Raw genomic sequence first — 20496 nt, forward strand, 5'->3', positions numbered from 1 at the left:
TGAAGACGACATCTTCTTTTTTCTGACTGACGTTAGCAAGGCAGGCCCCAGATTGCTGCGTATTATGGAGATTTTTGGGGAAACGTCTGAGTCTGTTTATGAACACGAGTAAGTCTGTGCTGTGGATGCTGAGGCGTCAGGTGGAATTGGGCGCCTGGGCCTCTGCGATGCAGGTCACTGCGGTCGGTTTGAAGTATTTGGGGGGTTTTCTGTCTGATTCATCGGGTGTGTCCTAGGACTGTAATGTGGCCTCGGTTCGGGCACGTGTGCGCAACGAATTGAGGACCTAGTCTCATATGCCCCTTTACCTCCCTCGTCGGTCAGCCATCTTTAAAATGGTCTCATTGTCGTGCTTGCTCTACCAACTACAGAATTATCCCTTCCATGTCAAGCCCTCTTGGTTTCGTCAGGTTAATTTGGTTCTGGGACAGCATCTTTGGGCGGGAACGGCACCTAGAGTAGCGCTACGGACGGGTTTTCAGTCCACGTATTGTGGGGGGCTTGCCACCTCGGATGTCCAGTCCTACTATGTGGTCTCGCAACTCCTGATATTGAACGAATGGTGGTATGGGGACCACTCTGACCCCGCTTATGCGGTGGAACAGTGCCACATGGGTGCCTATTCCTTACACACAGTCTTATACTCGGTGTTTCTCCGCAAGAAGCTGCCATCTGCCACAAGGGTAGTCTTCCAGGTGTGGAGTCAGGCCCTGTGCAGGATGGGGTGGTGGGGCAAGTTGACGAGGGAGACTCCCCTTTGGTCCCACAGCAGACTGCCGCAACTTGAGGGCTTGGAGGGTTTCCGAGACTGGGATAACATCGGGATCTCAACTTAAGGGGACGTAATGCGCGGCACAGTTTTGAAATCTTTCATGGATTTTCAGCATGAATATGAGATGCCGAAAGTGCAATTTTTCAAATACTGGCAATTTAGGCATGCCATTCTTCCCAGCGTTGAGGAGTTGGAGTCTCTTCCCGAATTCAGTCCTGTTGAAGCTAAACTATTTATGGGCGACCTACAGGACCATAAAATCTCTAAAATATATCAAACCTTGGTAACTAATTGTCCTACTACGCTGGATAAACTCAGGGAGAGGTGGGAGGATGATCTTGGTCCCCTGGATGGAGATGACTGGACGTAAGCCCTTGCGTCTCCTCGAGGTGTGCCTACGATGCAGTTCTACCAGTGGTACCCTGTTTCATACAATTTGGCAGTGTGCGGAGCTTAAAAAGGTTCTGGCGGGGGATCCTGGCCTGTCTGGCTGACGTTTAAGGTGGGAGCCCCCCCTTTTCCCTTATTCCCCACAATTGGTGCTATTGCATGTAATGGAGGGGGTCGGGGGAATATTTATAAGCGTCATCTGATGCTGCTGGGTTTTACTCTGGCTAAAAGGGACATTGCCCGTAAGTAGAAGGCTTGGGCTCCATAATCACTGTTGGTGTGGAAAATGGATTGGATTTCAATATGGGTTTGGAGGTTCCTATTTTGAAGGCTTGTGGGTGCCCGTCGAAACACTTTAATATCTGGAAGAGGTGGGTGACCTTAGAGTCCTGGACCTAGAGCCCCCTGGGGTGGGGGATGTGGCAGCTGAGGGTTAAGTTGAGCGGGGAAGGTGGATGTGGACCTATAGGGTCCAGCAAACAATAGTCTTTATATGCAGGCGCATTCGTGTTTTTAATTGTATGGTGCAAAGACAGTGCAGGGAGTATGGGGGTCTTCTTTTGTTCTTTGGGTATTTCAGTTTTTGTATAACCTTGATATGCTAAAAAGTTAACACAATATTTCTTGTGTATCATGTGACAGTATATCTCTGGGTTACAGAGCTCTGCATAGTATTTGACAAGTGACATAATAAAAACTGTTGTTAAAAAATATATATATATTGTCGCCCGCAGTCTTGTAATCGCAAATTGTAGAAAAAACTATTATCAAGATATAGATTAGTAAGCAAATCCGGTAGGACAAGAGTATGTTTAAGTTGTTGAGATATTTTATAATTAATTAACAAACATAATTTTTGTCCTATATTTCTTAACATTAAATTAGATTTATTTATATTTTTAATCATTTTAAATAATTTAATTTAATGTAACATTATTTCCTATGCGGTTATAATTTAAGACAATGAAGAAGAAGATAAATTCCCTTCGGTAACCATTTGTGTCAATCATACAAAAAACCATATACCTATATTTGCAATGCCACAAGACAACCACTGACTAATAATGAAATGCTACCTATATTTTATTTACAAAAATGTTGGAGCCATTTAAAAATGTGCATTACACAGAATTCATAAATGGTCATATTATAAAAACAATATATCGGTTTACAATTTTAAGTATTACATAGACAGCATATCAATTAATCAAGAAGGAGATGCAAAAATTAATCAATTATCAAGAACAAATATATCATATTTATATCTCCTACAAATGGTACATACACTATAGCCACATATTAAAAGTAATTAAAATGTATATTCTAAAAGAAAGATAAAACAAAAGAAGAAAAGAGAGATACAGATAGCAAATATGACAGTACACTTATTAGTGGTTCGGGGACTAATCCAGGTGAAAAAACTCAAATGCCAGACATAGAGACAGTACAAGTGTTTTTTATCACAACGACTGGCCGGTACACTGGATTTAGTTTATCCCAAGCGTTGAAGCGTTTCAGCGGTGTTCGCAGAGTAATGGCCACCTTTATCAAGACAAATATCATGTGGCACTCTTTATAAAATCTTCAAACAAATATCCAAGCAACTCTGGTGAGTACCCTACAGGTGTGAATAGTCCTTGTAGGGAAATGGTTCCACCGCTTACTATTTGGATACCATGATTAAAGACTACATCTCCATAACTTTTTATGGGAGGGAATTGCTGTGCCAGTAGTTGGCCATGTGTGGTGCTGGACTTACTACAGCTCAAGTTGAAGTCATTTACTACTGTTTGTGGCTTTTTGGTTGTAGTAACTTTAGAAGTGCAGTTTGTGAATACTAATTGCTTTCTCAGGTGCCCAACCCATCTCTATCCCTACCTTAACTGCTCCTCCCTCCTCCCTAAATGGGATCTTCCCATAGAAAAGATGGAGGTATGGGGGTGGAAATGTTTACTTGTGGGTATGTGAATAGCATTTTGTAGTACTTTAGTAGTACTATTGTAGTACAGCTGACCATATTACAAAATGCTGTTTGTGAAGTGGTCACTGTTCGACTTGGCCCTCTCTGCAGGGTCACCCCCAAACTTTTTGTATTCTCCTCTGCTGTTTTCTGAACCCATTTTGGTTGACTTTTAGGACTTTGTGCACTTTATTGTTGCTAACCAGTGCTAAAGGGCTTGTACTCTTTCTCCAAAACATGGTACAGTTGGCTTACACCTGATTGATACATTTAATTTACTTGAAAGTCCCTTGTATATGGTATCATGAGTACCCGGGGACTGTAAATCAAATGCACAGTCAATGTGCCAATCACTTAAAACAGTATTTAAGGACGTCTCAGGCCTGCAATTGCAGCAAGTACTGCAGTTTTAAACTGCTAATTTGAAAGGCTACACATTGTATGAAATGCGGGAGCCCATATTTTTCTAAATATCCTGAGACACTGATCAGCTCATAGCACCCTACCCACACTTCACAGGTTCCCATCTGAGCAACAGGTCAAGTTTAAAGCTCTGTGCATAGCACACAAAGCACTGCATGGGAAAGGCCCACCCTGCTACAAGCTTTAATGGTGCCGTACTATCCAGGTGGGACTTTAAGGTCGACCAACGCATGGCTTGGGAAAGTTCCTCTAATTCGTGATATGAGATGTGGTGGGTGTTCTTTTTCATTCCTTGTTTCCAAGATATGGAACTCTCTGACAAATAGCTTACGTCTGATGGGCAAATAACTTACATTCAGGAATCATTTGAAAAACAGGCTCTTTGTAATTTAACCCATGTGCCGATAAGGATGTCCCGATGAGTGTTGATTGTCAGCTGTGTTTTGTATCCCAGGGCTGAGACGCCTTTGGCCAGCCATGCACTCTATGAATCTCAATAGAATAATATATATGAGACATCCCTAAAGATGGTTCTAAACAGGCCATATGGTAGAGTGAATTGTATTTAAAAAGTAGGACAAGTATTTCACATTTTGCATGTCCCAACATTTTCCTACCGTAAACATTCTGAAGCCTTTTAGGAGTTTCCAGCTGTCTGTTCCAGCTAATTGCTTCCCCATCAGGAATGCATATTGAACCCAGACAGTGAACAATAGGACTTAAGTGTAGCTGGTAAAGTGCCATCCGGCCAGTATGTAAAGGGCGGAGCTGTTCCCTGCTCGATGTACACACACAAATGAGCTGGACACCAGGCTTTTTTCACCATAGACTTCTTGCAGCCTGGGCAGGGGAAGGAAGGAAGTTTCCAGAACCTGATATATGGGTGGACTAGCAGGTTCTCCCACTTCAAAGGCTGGTACCAGGTATACATGTATTTGTATTTTTATTTGTATTTTGGATTTGTAGAGCGCCTTATCACCCAGGGGTCTCTAAGCGCTTAGCAGAGGGTGGACACAGTTCTGTTAGGAGGGCCAGTTAGACAGTGCCCCATGCCTCCTGAAACAGCACCGTTTTTAGTTTTTTCCTGAAGGGTAGTAGCCTTGTTTCTTTGCGTAGGCTCTCTGGGAGTTTATTCCATGCACTGGGGATAGTATAGGAGAAAGTACGCCATCCAAGGGAGGATAGTTTGAACTTAGGGCAGATCAGAAGTGCAGCATCTGCCGATCGTAAGTTCCTGCTGGGAACGTACGGGACTAGACGTTCCTTGATGTATTTTGGGGCTTGCCGCTACAAGGCTTTATGCGTGATGCATAGGCCCTTGAACTTAGCTCGCTGTTTTACCGGCAACCAATGGAGTTTAAGAAGAAGAGGGGTGGCATGGGTCCTTCTTGGTTTATTGAAGATCAGTCTGGCAGCGTCATTCATGACTGTCTGAAGTCTGACCAGCAGTTGTTGAGGTACAAGACGTTGCCGTAGTCCAGACGTGCCAGGATCAGAGCTGATACTGCTCTTCTGAGCGTGTCCATCATCAGAATGGGGGAGAGTTTACGCAGTTGTCTCATTAGGCCCACACATGTGCCCACTACGGCTGAGACCTGGGCTGACATAGTGAGATTGGCATTTAAAAAGAGGCCTAGGCTTTTCACTACTTCTGCTGGTACTGGGGAGGGCCCTAATTCAGTGGGCCACAGGAGGTCGTTCCATGGGCTGGATGCCGTCGTAATTGCAAGCACCTTGGTATTGTCGGGATTTATTTTTAATGAGTTGGCCGTCATCCAATTAACAGTAAATTTTAAGATGTTTTGCATTCTCTGATATGCCATCAGAGAATTGTCAATTTGGATGATGATCTGCATATCATCGGCATAGTTGTATATGCTGCAGTCCATCTGATTTAGTGCTGAAATAAGGGGCTGCAGGTAAGCGTTAAACAGTAGGGGTGACAAAGCTGAGCCCTGAGGGACTCCACATGTAATGCTCACTGCCTCTGACACCAGGTCAGATAATTGCACTCTCTAAACCCGGTCACCAAGGAAAGATGTCAACCAGGCATGGGCGGTGCCCTGGATACCGAGGTCCCACATCCGCGACAGCAGTAGGTCGAGCTTGACCGTATCAAATGCCGCGGAGAGGTCTAACAGCACCAGGGCACACAGGTTTTTTTTATCTGCTCTAAGTCTCAGGTCGTCCAGCACGGAAAGCATGACCAATTCCGTGCTATGGTGGGCCCTGAAACCAGCCTGGTTGGGTTCCAACAGAAGGTTGTTTTCAAGATGATGTGAGAGAGTGGTCAACACATGTTGCTCCATAATTTTCGCTAAAAAAGGTAGTTATGAGATGGGCATGTAGTTTTTCAAAATCTTAACATCTGCCCCTGCCTTTTTTAAGAGAGGGATCAGCCGGGCTTCCTTGAAGTTGGAAGGAACCTGTCCCGTTGTAAAGAGCTATTCAGGAGCGATAGAATGTCATCCTCCAACCCCGACCAGGCTTGTTTGTAAATCCTCGGGGGACACGGGTCCGCCGGCGAGCCTGATTTTACATGACCCATCACAGTTTTCACTGATTCCTTGGTGAGTAGGAGCAGTGCAATTAGGGGCTGAGTGACTGTTGGGATGGTTCTTGTGGTGACTCCCAGGCAGTCTAGTCTAGGAGTGGTCTCGATTTCTGTCAGGAGGTCTGCTATCTTGGTGGTAAAGAATAACTGACATTTTTTGCAGTCTTCTTGCGAGAAGGAGGGGGGCTGTTCCTTCTTTTTTCTCAGTGACAGGACCTTGAAGATTTCTTTCTGGGGATTGGGTGCTGTCGCAATTCTATCTTTGTAAAACTCAGCTTTCCTGGCCCTGATTGCTTGTTTGTAAATGGTGAACTCTTTAGCATATATGGCTTGAGTGCTGGGGTCATATCCCTTGCGCCAGGCTTTCTCACTCTGACGTAGGGAGCGTTTCAGGAGCCTTAGTGAGTCATTACACCAGGGTGCACCTTTACCCGTATCTCTGATTTTTACCCTACAAACAGGAGCCACTACATCAATGGCGCTTTTAAGTTTTTGTGATAATTTGAGGCTAGCCGTCTCAACGTCATCCTCTGATAGCCTATTAAAGTGAGAGGGTAGATTCTCTAGAGTGGAGATCAATGTGTCAGTGTTAATTGTATTCCACCTTCTCACGACCTGCCACTCAGCGGGAGGGGCTACATTTTGCCCTGGGAATGCTATTCTTCCCTGCAACAGGTGATGATCTGACCATATGCAGGGCGATATGGTGATAGGGCTCAGCATAGGGACTGATGTCCAGATCAAGTCCAGTGTGTGGCCTTTCTTATGTGTCGAGCCAGTCACCCTCTGAGTTAGATCTAGCGAGGTCATAGCCTCTTCTAGCTGTTTAGACATTGCATCTTTGGGGGACTCCTCCCAATGGAGATTGAAATCTCCCATAACCACAAGACCCTCATACCTTGTTCGTAGGTCGTGGACCAATCCCAAGAAAGGCTGTATGAAGGCTGAGGGAGTCCTTGGGGGGCAGTAAACAAGGAGTATCACCAGACAATTGGTAGCAGAACAAAACATAACTCCAAAATATCCGTGCCCTCCAGACTTTCTGCACAGATGGTTTCAGTTTTTAAGGATTTATTATAGAGGAGGGCAACTCCCCCCCTTCCTGCCATCTTTCCTGTTGTGAATAATGGCGCTGAAGTTAGGGGGCAGTGCTGCCACCAAGTCGGGCATGGACGAATCTTCTAGCCATGTTTCCGTGACCCCTAACAGATCCAGGTTACCTTGTTGGACTTTCTGGCCAACTCTTCAGTTCACTCCTAAACCTGCAGAGGACCCCCAGAAGGACTGCCTTGATCTTCAAAGGACTGTCCTACTGCTACCAGAGGACTGCCCTGCTGCTTGAGCCTGGTGTGTGCTCCCAGAAAGCCTCGGCCCAGCCAGGTAAGATAAGTGGGGCAGTGGGACCAAGTGGGGGGATGTCAACAGACAATGAGGGAAAATTAATTACCACTCTTACATGCATGGGCTGAGGCTGCCCCCAGAGGACTGCCCTGCTGTGTGAGGCCTGATTTGCCACTTGGTCCAAGGACTATTGGGGTGACTTCAAGTGTCAATTTCAAATCATCTTTATTCGGTTTTCAGTGAAGACCATAAAAGAGCAATGAAAAACATTTTTCCAGTAAAATACATTAAAAACCTGCTCAAATTATTTACATTTTCATTACATTCATTAATGCTTAATAGTCATTCAATGTTAAGGTTGGGGCAATGGTTGATACAAAATTTTAAAAAAGAAACAATCGATTTGGCATATAGTTCATTTTCCAACATTTGTAAAGCTAAAAAAGCTGGGCGGCATGTTCGAAGACCCATAATTTTTACTATCGGAATTATCCATAAAGTGCGGGGCCATAAACAAATTTCAAAAAAATACTGTGTGGATATTACTTTGGGTGGACACAGAGTCACAGGGGCAAGGTAAGAGGTGAGTAGACCAGTCATTTTGTTTTGGGAATGTAATGAGCCGATAAAAATTGTCCAGTCTGAATCTAGTCAATAACATTTTTTCAAAATGATTGAGGTTGTATTTTAAATATGGCTCTAATGAATGGGAGCTTTGAATAGAAATTAGATGTTGAACTGACTTTTTTCCGACTTCTTGAGCCAGTCTAACATCTCTCATGTGTGATAAACATGTCCTTTTAAGATTTCTTTTTGAGATTTTGGAGATCGAAGTAGGGTCAGTGAAGTAAGTTTGGGTACCCAAATCATTAAAGAACACTTCAAGTGTCAGTTGGCTAACTTCCTGTTCTAAACTATCAGGGCACAACATGCTCCATAGACTCCCCTGCAACGTCCCAGGTGACCTCTATAACTGCCCCTGCCAGGCTCTATACATGTACCTGCCAGGACCTGCAACTGGACCTCCCTAAGCCCTGATGGCCTCTGCTGGAATCAGTTCATGATCCCCAGGAGTGCCTCCCAAGGTCCTTGACCCTTGGCTGGCATAAGTTGAACTCCTCCTGTGAAATCCTGAATTTTGTAACTCTGTGCACTGGACTTTGCTAAGGAAACATTTTCGGCGGGACTAATGAGGTCCCTCTATCTGGCCTGCACTCCACCTTGATCAGCCTAAATTTGTTATGTTAACCCGGTCTTTGATGACTAGATACCCACAATTGATTCTGGACTTTCTGAGTGGGCAATAGTGTAACCTGGGACTGTTATTGTTAGCAGTAGTGGTTCATGGTCACTTTCATTTCTGGTACATACCTCCATATCCGTTTAAGGAGGACCAATTCTCAACATTTAAAAAGACATAGTCTATAGGGCTGCTTCTCAGGCCATTGCTGTATGTTTGTGAACTCTGGGGATCTGAGGGTGTTCGCCCGTTCGCAGCCCTAATACCCTTTGCCAAACTCAGCGCTTTGAGCTGAAGAGCAGCCTCCGTCCATTTCTTAATTGGGGTGAGATCAAGTGGAGGAATACACCACTGCTCATCTTCTACAGCACTGAGGTTACAATCCTCAATATCAAGAGGCTCAAATGTGGTGTTGAAGTCGCCTGCTATGACCAGGCTGTTTGAGCCTCTCTTTTTATATATAAAGCTATCCAGTGAGGATATTGTAGTGGACATTCTACCTCCCACATTGCCTCTCGCATACACGTTAATCACCATTAGGTGGGGGGAGATATACATTTTAGAAGGACCGCCAAAATATCGGGATGGTCAATTGAAACCTCCTCAATTTTAGAACCAATACATTGCCTGGTCCAAATGGTAAGACCACCCGAAGGTCTACCTTTGTGCCTGCCAAATGCTGGTTTGGATGGTGTACTGGATTGAGTGCCCAGGTTTCTTGGAAAGCCGATATATCATAGGACTCTATAAACAATGTCCAATCCTGAGATGAGATCTTAGAAGACAGGCCTGCTGTTTTCCATGAGGCTAATGTTAGGTGTGTGGGATCCTGATTAGTAGTTATGCAGCTGGAATCAATCTGGATGCAATTCCCCCCAACCTGATGTAGCTGCACATGCTTATAGTTTACTAGGGAGCACATGGGATCACCCTGTGAAAACAATGTGGGCCCTAAAGACCCATCAACTTCATCAGGCCAACTGATTCTATCATAGATCAGCAGGGCAGTGCTGCTCCTGTCTGCTGACTTGATAGATGTGGGTTCCATTACTTCATCTGCACGGGTTGATGGAATGAAGTTCCTTTGGCATCAATCTATACTTTTTAATGTGGAAACCTCAGTGCAAATTACAGTGGAATTACTTGGCAATAGAGGGACAGGGCTGACAGGGGGATTAAGTTTCATCCTGATGCATGTTAAAATCACGTTGATGTCCTCAGATCAAATGCCACCACGTTCTCTACCAGATCAGCGGATACAAGTGTGAGGCAAACATAGTCTGTGTTATGACCCATGGGTGCAAACCTTCTGGCAGAGATGATGTCTTCTCTAATTATAGCACGACATTTCGGTACGTGTCTAAGCCATTGCGTGCATTTATTAATTAGTTAATTTTTGACTTGACTATTAATTAGGGATTGTTCATATTCTCTTTTTGTACTAGAAGTGATTTTAGGAACATTAGTCAAGAACATTTTTCAATTTTGCCAGATCAATCAGGGGTCTTCCATAGCTAGCAAATCTGTCTGTTACTGGGGATCCAAACAATGGTCCAAATTGAGGGATGATACGTTGTTCCCTACCAGGGCCCTCGTTGCACAAGCTCTGCCCTCTATGTGTAGCAGGAGAGTTGGTAGTGAAAGGTTGTAGATTTTGTGGACCAGGGTAAGCTCTATTTTCAAGCACAAGTAGTGGTTTAATATAGGTTATTTGGCGCCACTTAGAGAGTCTCACATTTGATCAAGTCCAAAACGTTATATCTGACGGTGCTACAAGGTAGAAGGAACCACTTAATCCTTCCAAACGTAGGCATATGCCTCAAACAAACTGTAACACTCCTTAGCACACGCATATCATAGTACTGTTAAATATAGGTGTTGCCACCCTTTGAAGCAATCACAATACGTAGTTGTTATTAGTACATAAATTTGTATTTATTCTTGTTCACTGGAAGTTTTCCACACAGCCGACACGTGTTTCGTCGTAACTGGGAATGTAACCCACAACTTTTTCAAGGCTATTTCCAGATCTGTTCTTTTTTAGTCAGTATGCGGTGATAATTCCAACCCGCATGGGGGTTCTACGGGGGTCTTCTGTTGTTTGATTGTCAGCATATGATGTCCAAAATGGCTCCAAATCACAGTTTATATTGGAAGGCTTTCGCCCGTGTATTCTAGTTCGCAAAGTCTCCCCGTTCACAATCAGCGTGTCTGCCTTGAAAAAGTTGTGGGTTACATTCCCAGTTACGACGAAACACGTGTCGGCTGTGTGGAAAACTTCCAGTGAACAAGAATAAATACAAATTGATGTACTAATAACAACTACGTATTGTGATCGTTTCAAAGGGTGGCAACACCTATATTTAACAGTACTATGATATACGTGTGCTAAGGAGTGTTACAGTAAGCTCTATTTTCCCTTGGAATTTGGGGCCCTGCGGTATCACTGTCATTACTTGCTGGTCCTATGCCTGCCTTAGTATGAATGATAGAGTTAAGGTGGGGGACCTGTGACTGTATATTGCTACTTATGTTAGCTTGGCTAGTAAAGAACTTCAGTGAGGTGGAAAGCACGTCAATCATACTGATGTAATAAAAAAGGAAGTCCGGACTTCTAGCATAGATTAAGTAGATTCTTTATTAAGTAGTTATTAAGTGAAAACAAGAAAACCGTACCAGAAGCAGCCGCCCTGCTGCTCAGCCCATACCCAACTGACAGTCACAGATATCCAACATTCCACACCACACTCATTCTGGCTGAGCAGCAGGTAAACATAAGTTACAACACATCTCCCTTCTTTATGGGGAACAACTGCATTGTGAAACAAAAATAGATAAAATACATATAAAAACGTAGCCAAGAAATTGGATGCAATGCTTTCATCAGTTTTTATCATATTAAATGAGAAAAATACAACACGATAATAATGCAATACAATAATAAACATCTCACATCACAACCTGTCACACCATACCACATCTCAACAAACTCGCATAAAAAAAACATCCTGTCACATCACAACCTGTCATACCACACCACATCTCTTCATACTCACATAAAAGAAACCTCCTGTCACACCGTACTACATCTCATCTCGCACACAGTGAATAATTAAAAGAACATCCTGTCACACCTGACTCTATTAGTGATATTATCCCCACAAACAGTTGGTACCACCATAGAAGATCTCTCACCACACGCTTCATCATCACTCATAAGAAAATGGGAATTGAAATTACTTTCCACTTCACTCCCATCTTTCTCATCATGTAATTTGCTCTTCTTGCAAAGTGCAATCCTTCTCAGATTCCAGTTCCCAGCATTATATAGGGTTACATATCTACTGTGGACAGTTTTAACTTTATACGGACCTCCAAATTTAGTAAACCCAGGCACTAATGCGACCAGGTTTGACTTTTACTAAATCATTGGATTTTATGTTTACCTTATGTATAGGAACTTTGTCACCCTCTACTCTGTCACAATTGAGATTTTTCAAACCAAGACAATCCTTCAACCATGCTGGAATGAGTTTAGTACTGGCAGGACACCCCCTCATAACCACAAAAGGAACTTTTCCAGAAACCGTATTTTCAGGCGTACGGTAGGCCCATACCAAATCATTCACCATGCTTTTCACATCACATCTATTTGCTACTGCTGTTTGGATCACCCCCTTTCAGCATGCGATTTGCCTGTTCAACAATGCCATTTCCCTGTGGGTTGTATAAAGATGTTCTGGTATGTACAATCCCACATGATTTAAAAAAACATAGTAATTTTCGTAGAGATTAGTTGAGTGCCATTATCTGTGTTCAATTTGACAGAATAACCTTCTTCCCTGAAGATTTCAGACATAATCTTAATAGTACTCTTTGTAGTGATCTCCTTGACAAACTTCACAATTAACCATTTCGACATAACATCCACCACGACCACCCCAAATTTTAGATCAACATTAAGACCAGTAAATGGACCAATAAAGTCTAAACATACAGTGTGCCAAGGTAAACCAGGATCTTCAATGTTTTACCAATTCTAACTGGTTACCCACTTTCAACCTTTTTTCACTTTCCATACACTCAACACACCTCTCAACACAATCAGAAACCTGTTGATCCATTGCGGGCCACCAAAAATGTCCCTTAACCTTTTCTTTGTCAGAGATTGACCCACATGACCTTCATGGGCCAGTTCAAACAAAACAAACCTCAGATCTTGTGGAGGAACAATTTTATCCTCTTTCATTATGATATTTGCTTCTTTATCAAAAATAGATAAATCCTCAAGAACCTTTGCAAAAGACCTCACAGCAATGGGAAGGGTACTCTCTCACCTGCCCCCTTTAACAATTAAATCTTAACCACTTTTAAAACTTCATCTTTAGCCATACATACATTCCATTGATTTTTATCAACAGCTCCACTGCACAATTCAACTAGTTCATCAATTGCAGCCACCGCACTGTCAACATTGAAAAAACTCAACACTCAACTTATCCACCTCATACCACGGTAGAGGCAAGGTAGATAACCCATCTGCTTGACAATTCTTCCATCCTGCAATGTATTCAATATTCTTGTAGAGGAGCAGCTAGCTTAGCCAATTTTGCTGATCCTTTACTTACACCACCAGGAGACAAAATCTTAATGAGTGTTTTATGGTCTGTTTCCAATGTAAAGTGAAAATCCCATAAATACATGTGAAAATACTCAGCCCTCCATGCTGCAGCCAAGGCTTCTCTCTCTATCACATAATAATTTCTGTCAGAATTTGTAAGAGATATTGAAGCAAAAGCCACTGTTTTTACTCCTGAAGTATGTACCTGTGCTAAAATAGACCCAATTCCCAACGCACTGGCATCTACAGTGAGAATTGATCTCAATTTGGTGCCAAATGGAGTAAGAATCCTGGCCTCACAAATTTCTTTTTTGATTTTATCAAAGGCATCTTGTTGTTCATCAGACCACACAAATGTGTATTCTTTTCTGAGGAGCATCTTGATTTTTTCTGTTTTCTCTGCAAAATATGTACAAACTTGGCATAATATTCTATAAGACCTAAGAAAGACCCGAGTTGGTCTTTATCTAAAGGTTCAGGAGCTTTCTTTATGGCTTCTGAAAGATCACGCTTAGGTTTAATCCCACCAGCAGACAAAGTATAACCTAGATACTCTACTTCTTCCACTGCAAATTTGCATTTTTCTTTTTTGAGGGTCAATCCTGCATTGTCCATTTTACTCAAAACTTCTTTCAAAACAAAGTCATGATGTTCCTTTGTGTCACCAAACACCAATACATCATCCTGGAAGTAAACTACACTTTTTGTACCTTTTAAAACTGAACCCATCATTCTTTTATTACCCCGGCAGCAGACGCCAAACCAAGCGGCATTCCGGTGAACTGGAATATTCTTTCCGTAGTAATACATGCTGTTAATGGTTTGAAATCATCATGTGATTTGATCTGATGATAGGAACTGCGCAAGTCCAGTTTTGAGATGAATCTCCCCCCTTTTAAAGACAGAAATAATTCATTTATGTTAGGTAATGGAAAATTATCCACCACAATATTTTGATTAAGGGTGCGTAAGTCCACAAAGAACCTGTAACTACCATCAGATTCGCCAGTGATAACGACTGGTGAAATCCAACTTGAAGTCTCAATTTGTTCTATAATCCTTTGTTCAACCATCTCACTAAGCATACGTTTTACTTCTTGTTTGGCAATGATGGGAACCTTTCTTACCTTATGTTGCATGGGAACTGCATCAGGCTTAAGTATTATTTTGTGGACATATTCCTTGAGTTCGCCATTCTCTTCTGAAAACAAATTACTAATTCCTTCCACAATCATTTCTGTCGTAACTTCATCCATAACCATCACTTGATGAGTTGCCCCAGGGTTTATGATTATATGTAAATCATATTGATGTGCCCATCTTAATATCAGTGGACCATTATGAGCTACATTAATAAAGAATCTACTTAATCTACCCTGATACTCACAGATATCCAACATCCAACATTCCATCCATCCAACATTCCACACTACACTCATTCTGGCTGAGCAGCAGGTAAACATAAGACACAACACATACCCTTGAGTGTGTTCACTTCGTCTGAGAGGTAACTAATTTATGTTTTAATCCCACTAATTCACCAATAGACTGCTCAGTACACAAGGTATTACAGGGGCAGATCGAAGTAACACTTCTAACTACACCTCCTATTTCTTCTGTCTCCTTAGGGGGACACGGTTCCTCATTTTGTTCTACCAACGGGAGAAATCTATTGGTACATTCCATTACATAATTGGCTTGGCTGTTGTCCCTTATGTTGTTATTCAAAAACAATGGTCTCAGACAATTATTTTTACTCGAGACAGATAAATCAAGTGGATATTCAAAACCTTCTCTTAGTTGTGGGACATGTCCAACAGATCAGCCCAATTCATTCAATGAATGTTTATATACACAAAAACAAAAAAGCAACAGCAATAATTATAGATTCAGGGCAATTTTAATTCATTGCATTCATGGCTATCTCAATATATAAAACAAATTTTGGTTGCCCAAAGAAGAATGTGCAGAAAATTGAAATGTAGGGTGCTAAATAGAAAGGTAGAAAAAGAGCATAGAGTAAAAAAAAAATTCAGTTTTATATATACATGCAGTAAATTTGCACAATAGACAATTTCCAAATGGCCTGGCGTGTAGTATACATTCTAAACATTTTTTTATGGAGACATTGCTTCCAAATGTGTATTGCACTAAAAGGTGTGTAACACCACCCAGGACAGAAATTATACAGCGTCGACGTTTCGACTCGTCTTGAGGCCTTAAGGCAAATTAGACCGTGGCCATGCGAGTCTTCATCAGGACTACAATTGTGGGCAGCCAGAAGAGTAGCACAAGCCCTAATGGAAGTAGGGGACAAGGTGGTAATGTTTTCACTCTTGTTCCAGGAGTTAGGAAATTAATACCTTTTTCATAAGGCGGGCCTGATTAATTTATTCAACCAGGTGTTGCTGGCTCAAGGTCTCTGCTTCTTCGATTTTCATAGAGATTAATTTGGTCCCGTTATGTAACCACCAGACAGCCCCTTTAATCGACCGGCTGGAAGATTATGTCACAGTTTCTGGGGTGAATTAAATCAGCCCATCGGCTTTAGGTGCATATCGACTCCCAAGTTAGTCCTAGGTGGATCCCAAGCGCTCGGCGTTTAGTTCCGAGTGTGTCTAAGCCTTCGGAAGGCTTAGACACACTCTAAGCCTTCGGAAGGCTTAGACACACACGGAACTAAACGCCGAGCGCTTGGAATCCACCTAGGACTAACTTGGGAGTCGATATGCACCTGAAGCCGATGGGCTGATTTAATTCACCCCAGAAACTGTGACATAATCTTCCAGCCGGTCGATTAAAGGGGCTGTCTGGTGGTTACATAACGGGACCAAATTAATCTCTATGCAACACCTGGTTGAATAAATTAATCAGGCCCGCCTTATGAAAAAGGTATTAATTTCCTAACTCCTGGAACAAGAGTGAAAACATTACCACCTTGTCCCCTACTTCCATTAGGGCTTGTGCTACTCTTCTGGCTGCCCACAATTGTAGTCCTGATGAAGACTCGCATGGCCACGGTCTAATTTGCCTTAAGGCCTCAAGACGAGGCGAAACGTCGACGCTGTATAATTTCTGTCCTGGATGGTGTTACACACCTTTTAGTGCAATACACATTTGGAAGCAATGTCTCCATAAAAAATGTTTAGAATCTATACTACACGCCAGGCCATTTGGAAATTGTCTATTGTGCAAATTTACTGCATGTATATATAAAATTGAAATTTTTTTTACTCTATGCTCTTTTTCTACCTTTCTATTTAGCACCCTACATTTCAATTTTCTGCACATTCTTCTTTGGGCAACCCAAAAAGTTTTTATATATTGAGATAGCCATGAATGCAATGAATTAAAATTGCCCTGAATCTATAATTATTGCTGTTGCTTTTTTGTTTTTGTGTATATAAACATTCATTGAATGAATTGGGCTGATCTGTTGGACATGTCCCCAACTAAGGGAAGGTTTTGAATATCCACTTGATTTATCTGTCTTGAGTAAAAATAATTGTCTGAGACCATTGTTTTTGAATAACATTTACTATCCAGGTCTTTTTGACGTTTTGGGTCACCCCATTTTCTTAATGGTCCCTTATGTTGTGACAAGGCATCGTTGGTGCGTCAGTCACAGTATCCGATTGTACTGGTGCTATGGAACCTTTCGGTAATGTTCTTTTGAACATATTAGGGGTTGGTAAAGCCCCACTAGAAGTTGAAAGAAAGAGAGGACATCTATCTGGGCCCACAGGAGTAGTTAATATTTCATGACAATCACTCACCAGACTGTCAATGCGACTCATGACGCTATTTTTACTTTTTAGGATTTGCTGTTTAGTCATCTTTTTAACCTTTTTACCCTTCCCCAATGTGCCCCCTCCTAAGCAATCTGCAGCCTTTCTTTAACCCATGAAACTTGGTACCCAATACCAAAAGACTAAGAACAAGAAGTACCAGTACAGCATAAGGGAGAAAGTCAACAAGCTGCACAGTATGGCGTAGCCGAGTGCCTGTAGCCAAGAAGCTTAACACTCCTCGTGCTTTGATGAAAACTGTACAATGCAGGGTAACTCTCAATACAGATATGGATACCTTAACTCAATGTCTCAGTGTCGATACCAAGGGGTTGAAGGAGAAAGCACCTTTAGTGCTGCATGGTCCGTCTGGTGCCTGAACACCAAAATAACAGTGGGATAGCCCTGGCCTGGCTCCTTCTGGCGCTGACGCGTTCAGACGGGCTCAGAAAGGTGCAGACGGGCCCGCCCACGCATTTCCCGCACTGCGGTAAGTCCCTACTGACTTTTGTAGGCGCCTCCTGGTGCAGTCACTCATGACGTGTTGGCGGTCGCGGAACCACAAGTAGTTCTGGGAGGTGTAGTTCTCCCCCTGCTTCTCCTGGACTCCTGGACAACGACCCCCTGCGTGGGCGTACAGCACTGGAGGGAAAAGTGCATGGGAAATCAGTTGCATTGTGTTTTCACCTTAGTATTTTTTGTATGGTGCATAACACAGGGTCTATAGGTTAAGCCTGACTGGTTTTATGCCGAGCTACCACAGGGTTAAGCATAGGTCAATTTAGCAACTTTTGTAGTTCACCCTGACAAGCATTGTAGTTGCAGCTTGAGATGGAATTACGTCACCCCTCAACCAAAAACCCCAGTTTCTTGAGCCCTAAATTTCTGGTTCTGAAAAATAAATCATTTCTTACAATTTTTCATTCCCTGGTACAACAGAGTTTAGAAGATTAACAAAAAGGAGAAAAATTGGGTGCAAGAGCCAGAGTTATCCATACTCAGTTCAGCAAATGATGATAGCAATGTGCCTCTAGCCATTCAAACAGTCTTGTGCAGTCAAGACATTTGATAATTCTGGGGAACAGGAGCTCTAACCAATTTATACCTACATGGTGTACAAAGAAAGTCATTTTATATGCACATGCTCAAGAGAGTCATTAAAAATCTTGAATGTTATTGACGGAATTGTGATCCTAAAGCTGATCTGGGGATTATGATGAATCAATAAAATATATGTAAAAAGGTGCAGAATATCGGTAACAGTGACACATCAAATGTAATTAGGAACAAAAATCTTTCACTTGCTCTCAAGTTTACCAACTTAAAAAAAAAAAATTCTTTGTGGGGTTCCACACATGAAACCTGACCTCCCCTTCTGTTTAATACCCATATTCATCTTCCATATGTAGCTACATTTAAACATAATGAATAGCATATTGGTCATTACCGAGCTCCACGTTCCATTCTGCCATTTGGTGCAGGGATTCCTAATGCAATTGGAGGTGGAGTTTGGCTTTTTCTTTGAATCGCATTGATCGACCTCTGGGCAAAATACGCGCCGCTCTTGAATGCCAACTCCGCATTTTTTCGAGCACTGTGAGAAGAAGAAACACATTTTAAAATACTCTTGTGTTAAATAACGTAATAGCCTTATTACATTATCCAAAAATACTTTATCAATGATTCATAGAGACATTTGCTAAAAGTCAAGCCTAGAGTTATCTTCCGTTCTAGGAAACGACAGGGTCAGACTGGCCCACAGGGCAATCACGGAGTGCCCGATGGGCTAGTCTTGAAGGTCAGTGTGTGGGCTATTATTTAGATGTTTGTGGACCTGTTTTTTGGTCTATTGGGCTGGATTTTGCTCTTAATTTGCCTGCTAATAAACCAAATATTGCCTGCAACAAGCTCAAATTCATGCAGTGTTCCATACTTTGCAAAACACTTATACAGCCTGTTCAAAACGACCCCAAACATGGGCCACTTTTCTAAGCGTCTAGTTCACTAATGGGAGTCACTTTCATTTTGGTGCCCGTGCCATTTACTGTCCCAGTCCAACCCTGGTAAACAACCCCACACTATCAATTATGAAGTTGAGAAACTATTGAATAAGAAGAAAAATGATACAATTGTTTTGATTATTGGATGTTCATGAAGAAATTAAAAATATGCAGTTGACATACTAGTTATAATTGAGTCTCATTTTAAATATCTGCAGGCCACCACAAACACAGCAAAGAGGGCTACACTTTGCCGGTAGACTAATCCCAAAAAGTTAAGGGACTAGCTTGTGCTATCTCTGTGGTCTGCAACTTTGTTAATATCATTTCTCAGAATCCATCAAAGAATGAACACATTAGAACATATGCTTTGAGTCACACATTCTGTTTAAAGCATTTCTACTGTACTGTACTGCAGACTCATGTTATTACTACTTAATCCTACCCATAATGGTCTCTATGCACTGTTTCTTGTATTAAGAAGCTGGAATCTAGCAACTGTTATAATGGAGGTGATGAAGGACAAGTTGAATATGAGTCTTAGGTTCCTGACTGTGAGAAAAGGAGGCAGAGTGAGGGCGCTGATCTTCTTAATCATGCCTCCCCTTTATAGAATGCCCAAAACATATCCATGAAAACAAATTCACTCATATGTAAAATTGCACCATGATTGTGTAGTTTTAAATGTAATGTAATCCAATCAATAATTTATGAGTAGCACAATCATGAACTAGTTAATTTGTTCACCAATGACGAAGGTGCAATAATACAGTTGTTAATTGGGCCTCATGTTTCCTTATTAAGTCAAAAAAATGGATGGTTATATTAGCTCTCCAAATATACCATAAGTGGATAGACATTAAAGTGACAGAGTGGGTGAGGAGGAGAGAAACAGAGGGCCTAGGTAGGGGGGAAATGGGAAGGTGAATGAAATGAGGTGGAAGAAAATGAGGGAAGACCAACAGATACAGGCAATGGATTCTAATCCACTTAATCACCTCCAAATGCTTTTTTAAATGTTTAATTTCTGGTGTTTGAAAATCTGCTGTGAGTGAATCTCAATTATTTAATCTCACTCTCTCTAAGATTTTGCTAAAATAAAGTGATTGAGAGCATGATTCAGCAAGGAGTCTTGAGAGAAACTATGGGGAGTCCTTGTAACTCACACATTATGGGTCCGCAAAAGCCAAGCAGTAGGTACCGCATTGTGCAGGGTCTGCAAAAGGTCAATACTATTGGCACTCCTTGTTGTCCCGTGGTATCAAATCCAGCTCCAGATTTAAATACCATGTGAAGCTGAATGGTTTACGGTTATTAATCTTTGTCAGGCTTTCATCTTCTTACCGTTGCATGAAGACAGTCAGTTCCTCTTCACATTTTGGTTTGGTAGTGGTGCTTTTTGTCATG

At 42.1% G+C, this 20496-nt stretch overlaps 1 protein-coding gene across 1 annotated transcript in view; it reads right to left on the bottom strand.

The window, feature by feature from the left end:
• Positions 1 to 20496, bottom strand: part of LOC147726371 (A disintegrin and metalloproteinase with thrombospondin motifs 12-like) — a 1277451-nt gene that overhangs the window by 333642 nt on the left and 923313 nt on the right. Inside the window, exon 8 of the mRNA XM_086963459.1 lies at positions 18537 to 18683. Coding sequence (XP_086819585.1) covers positions 18537 to 18683 — 147 coding nt within the window. The remainder of the gene's footprint in view (positions 1 to 18536; positions 18684 to 20496) is intronic.

Source organism: Lissotriton vulgaris, chromosome 3_1, assembly GCF_964263255.1.
Source record: "Lissotriton vulgaris chromosome 3_1, aLisVul1.2, whole genome shotgun sequence".
Lineage (NCBI taxonomy): Eukaryota > Metazoa > Chordata > Amphibia > Caudata > Salamandridae > Lissotriton > Lissotriton vulgaris.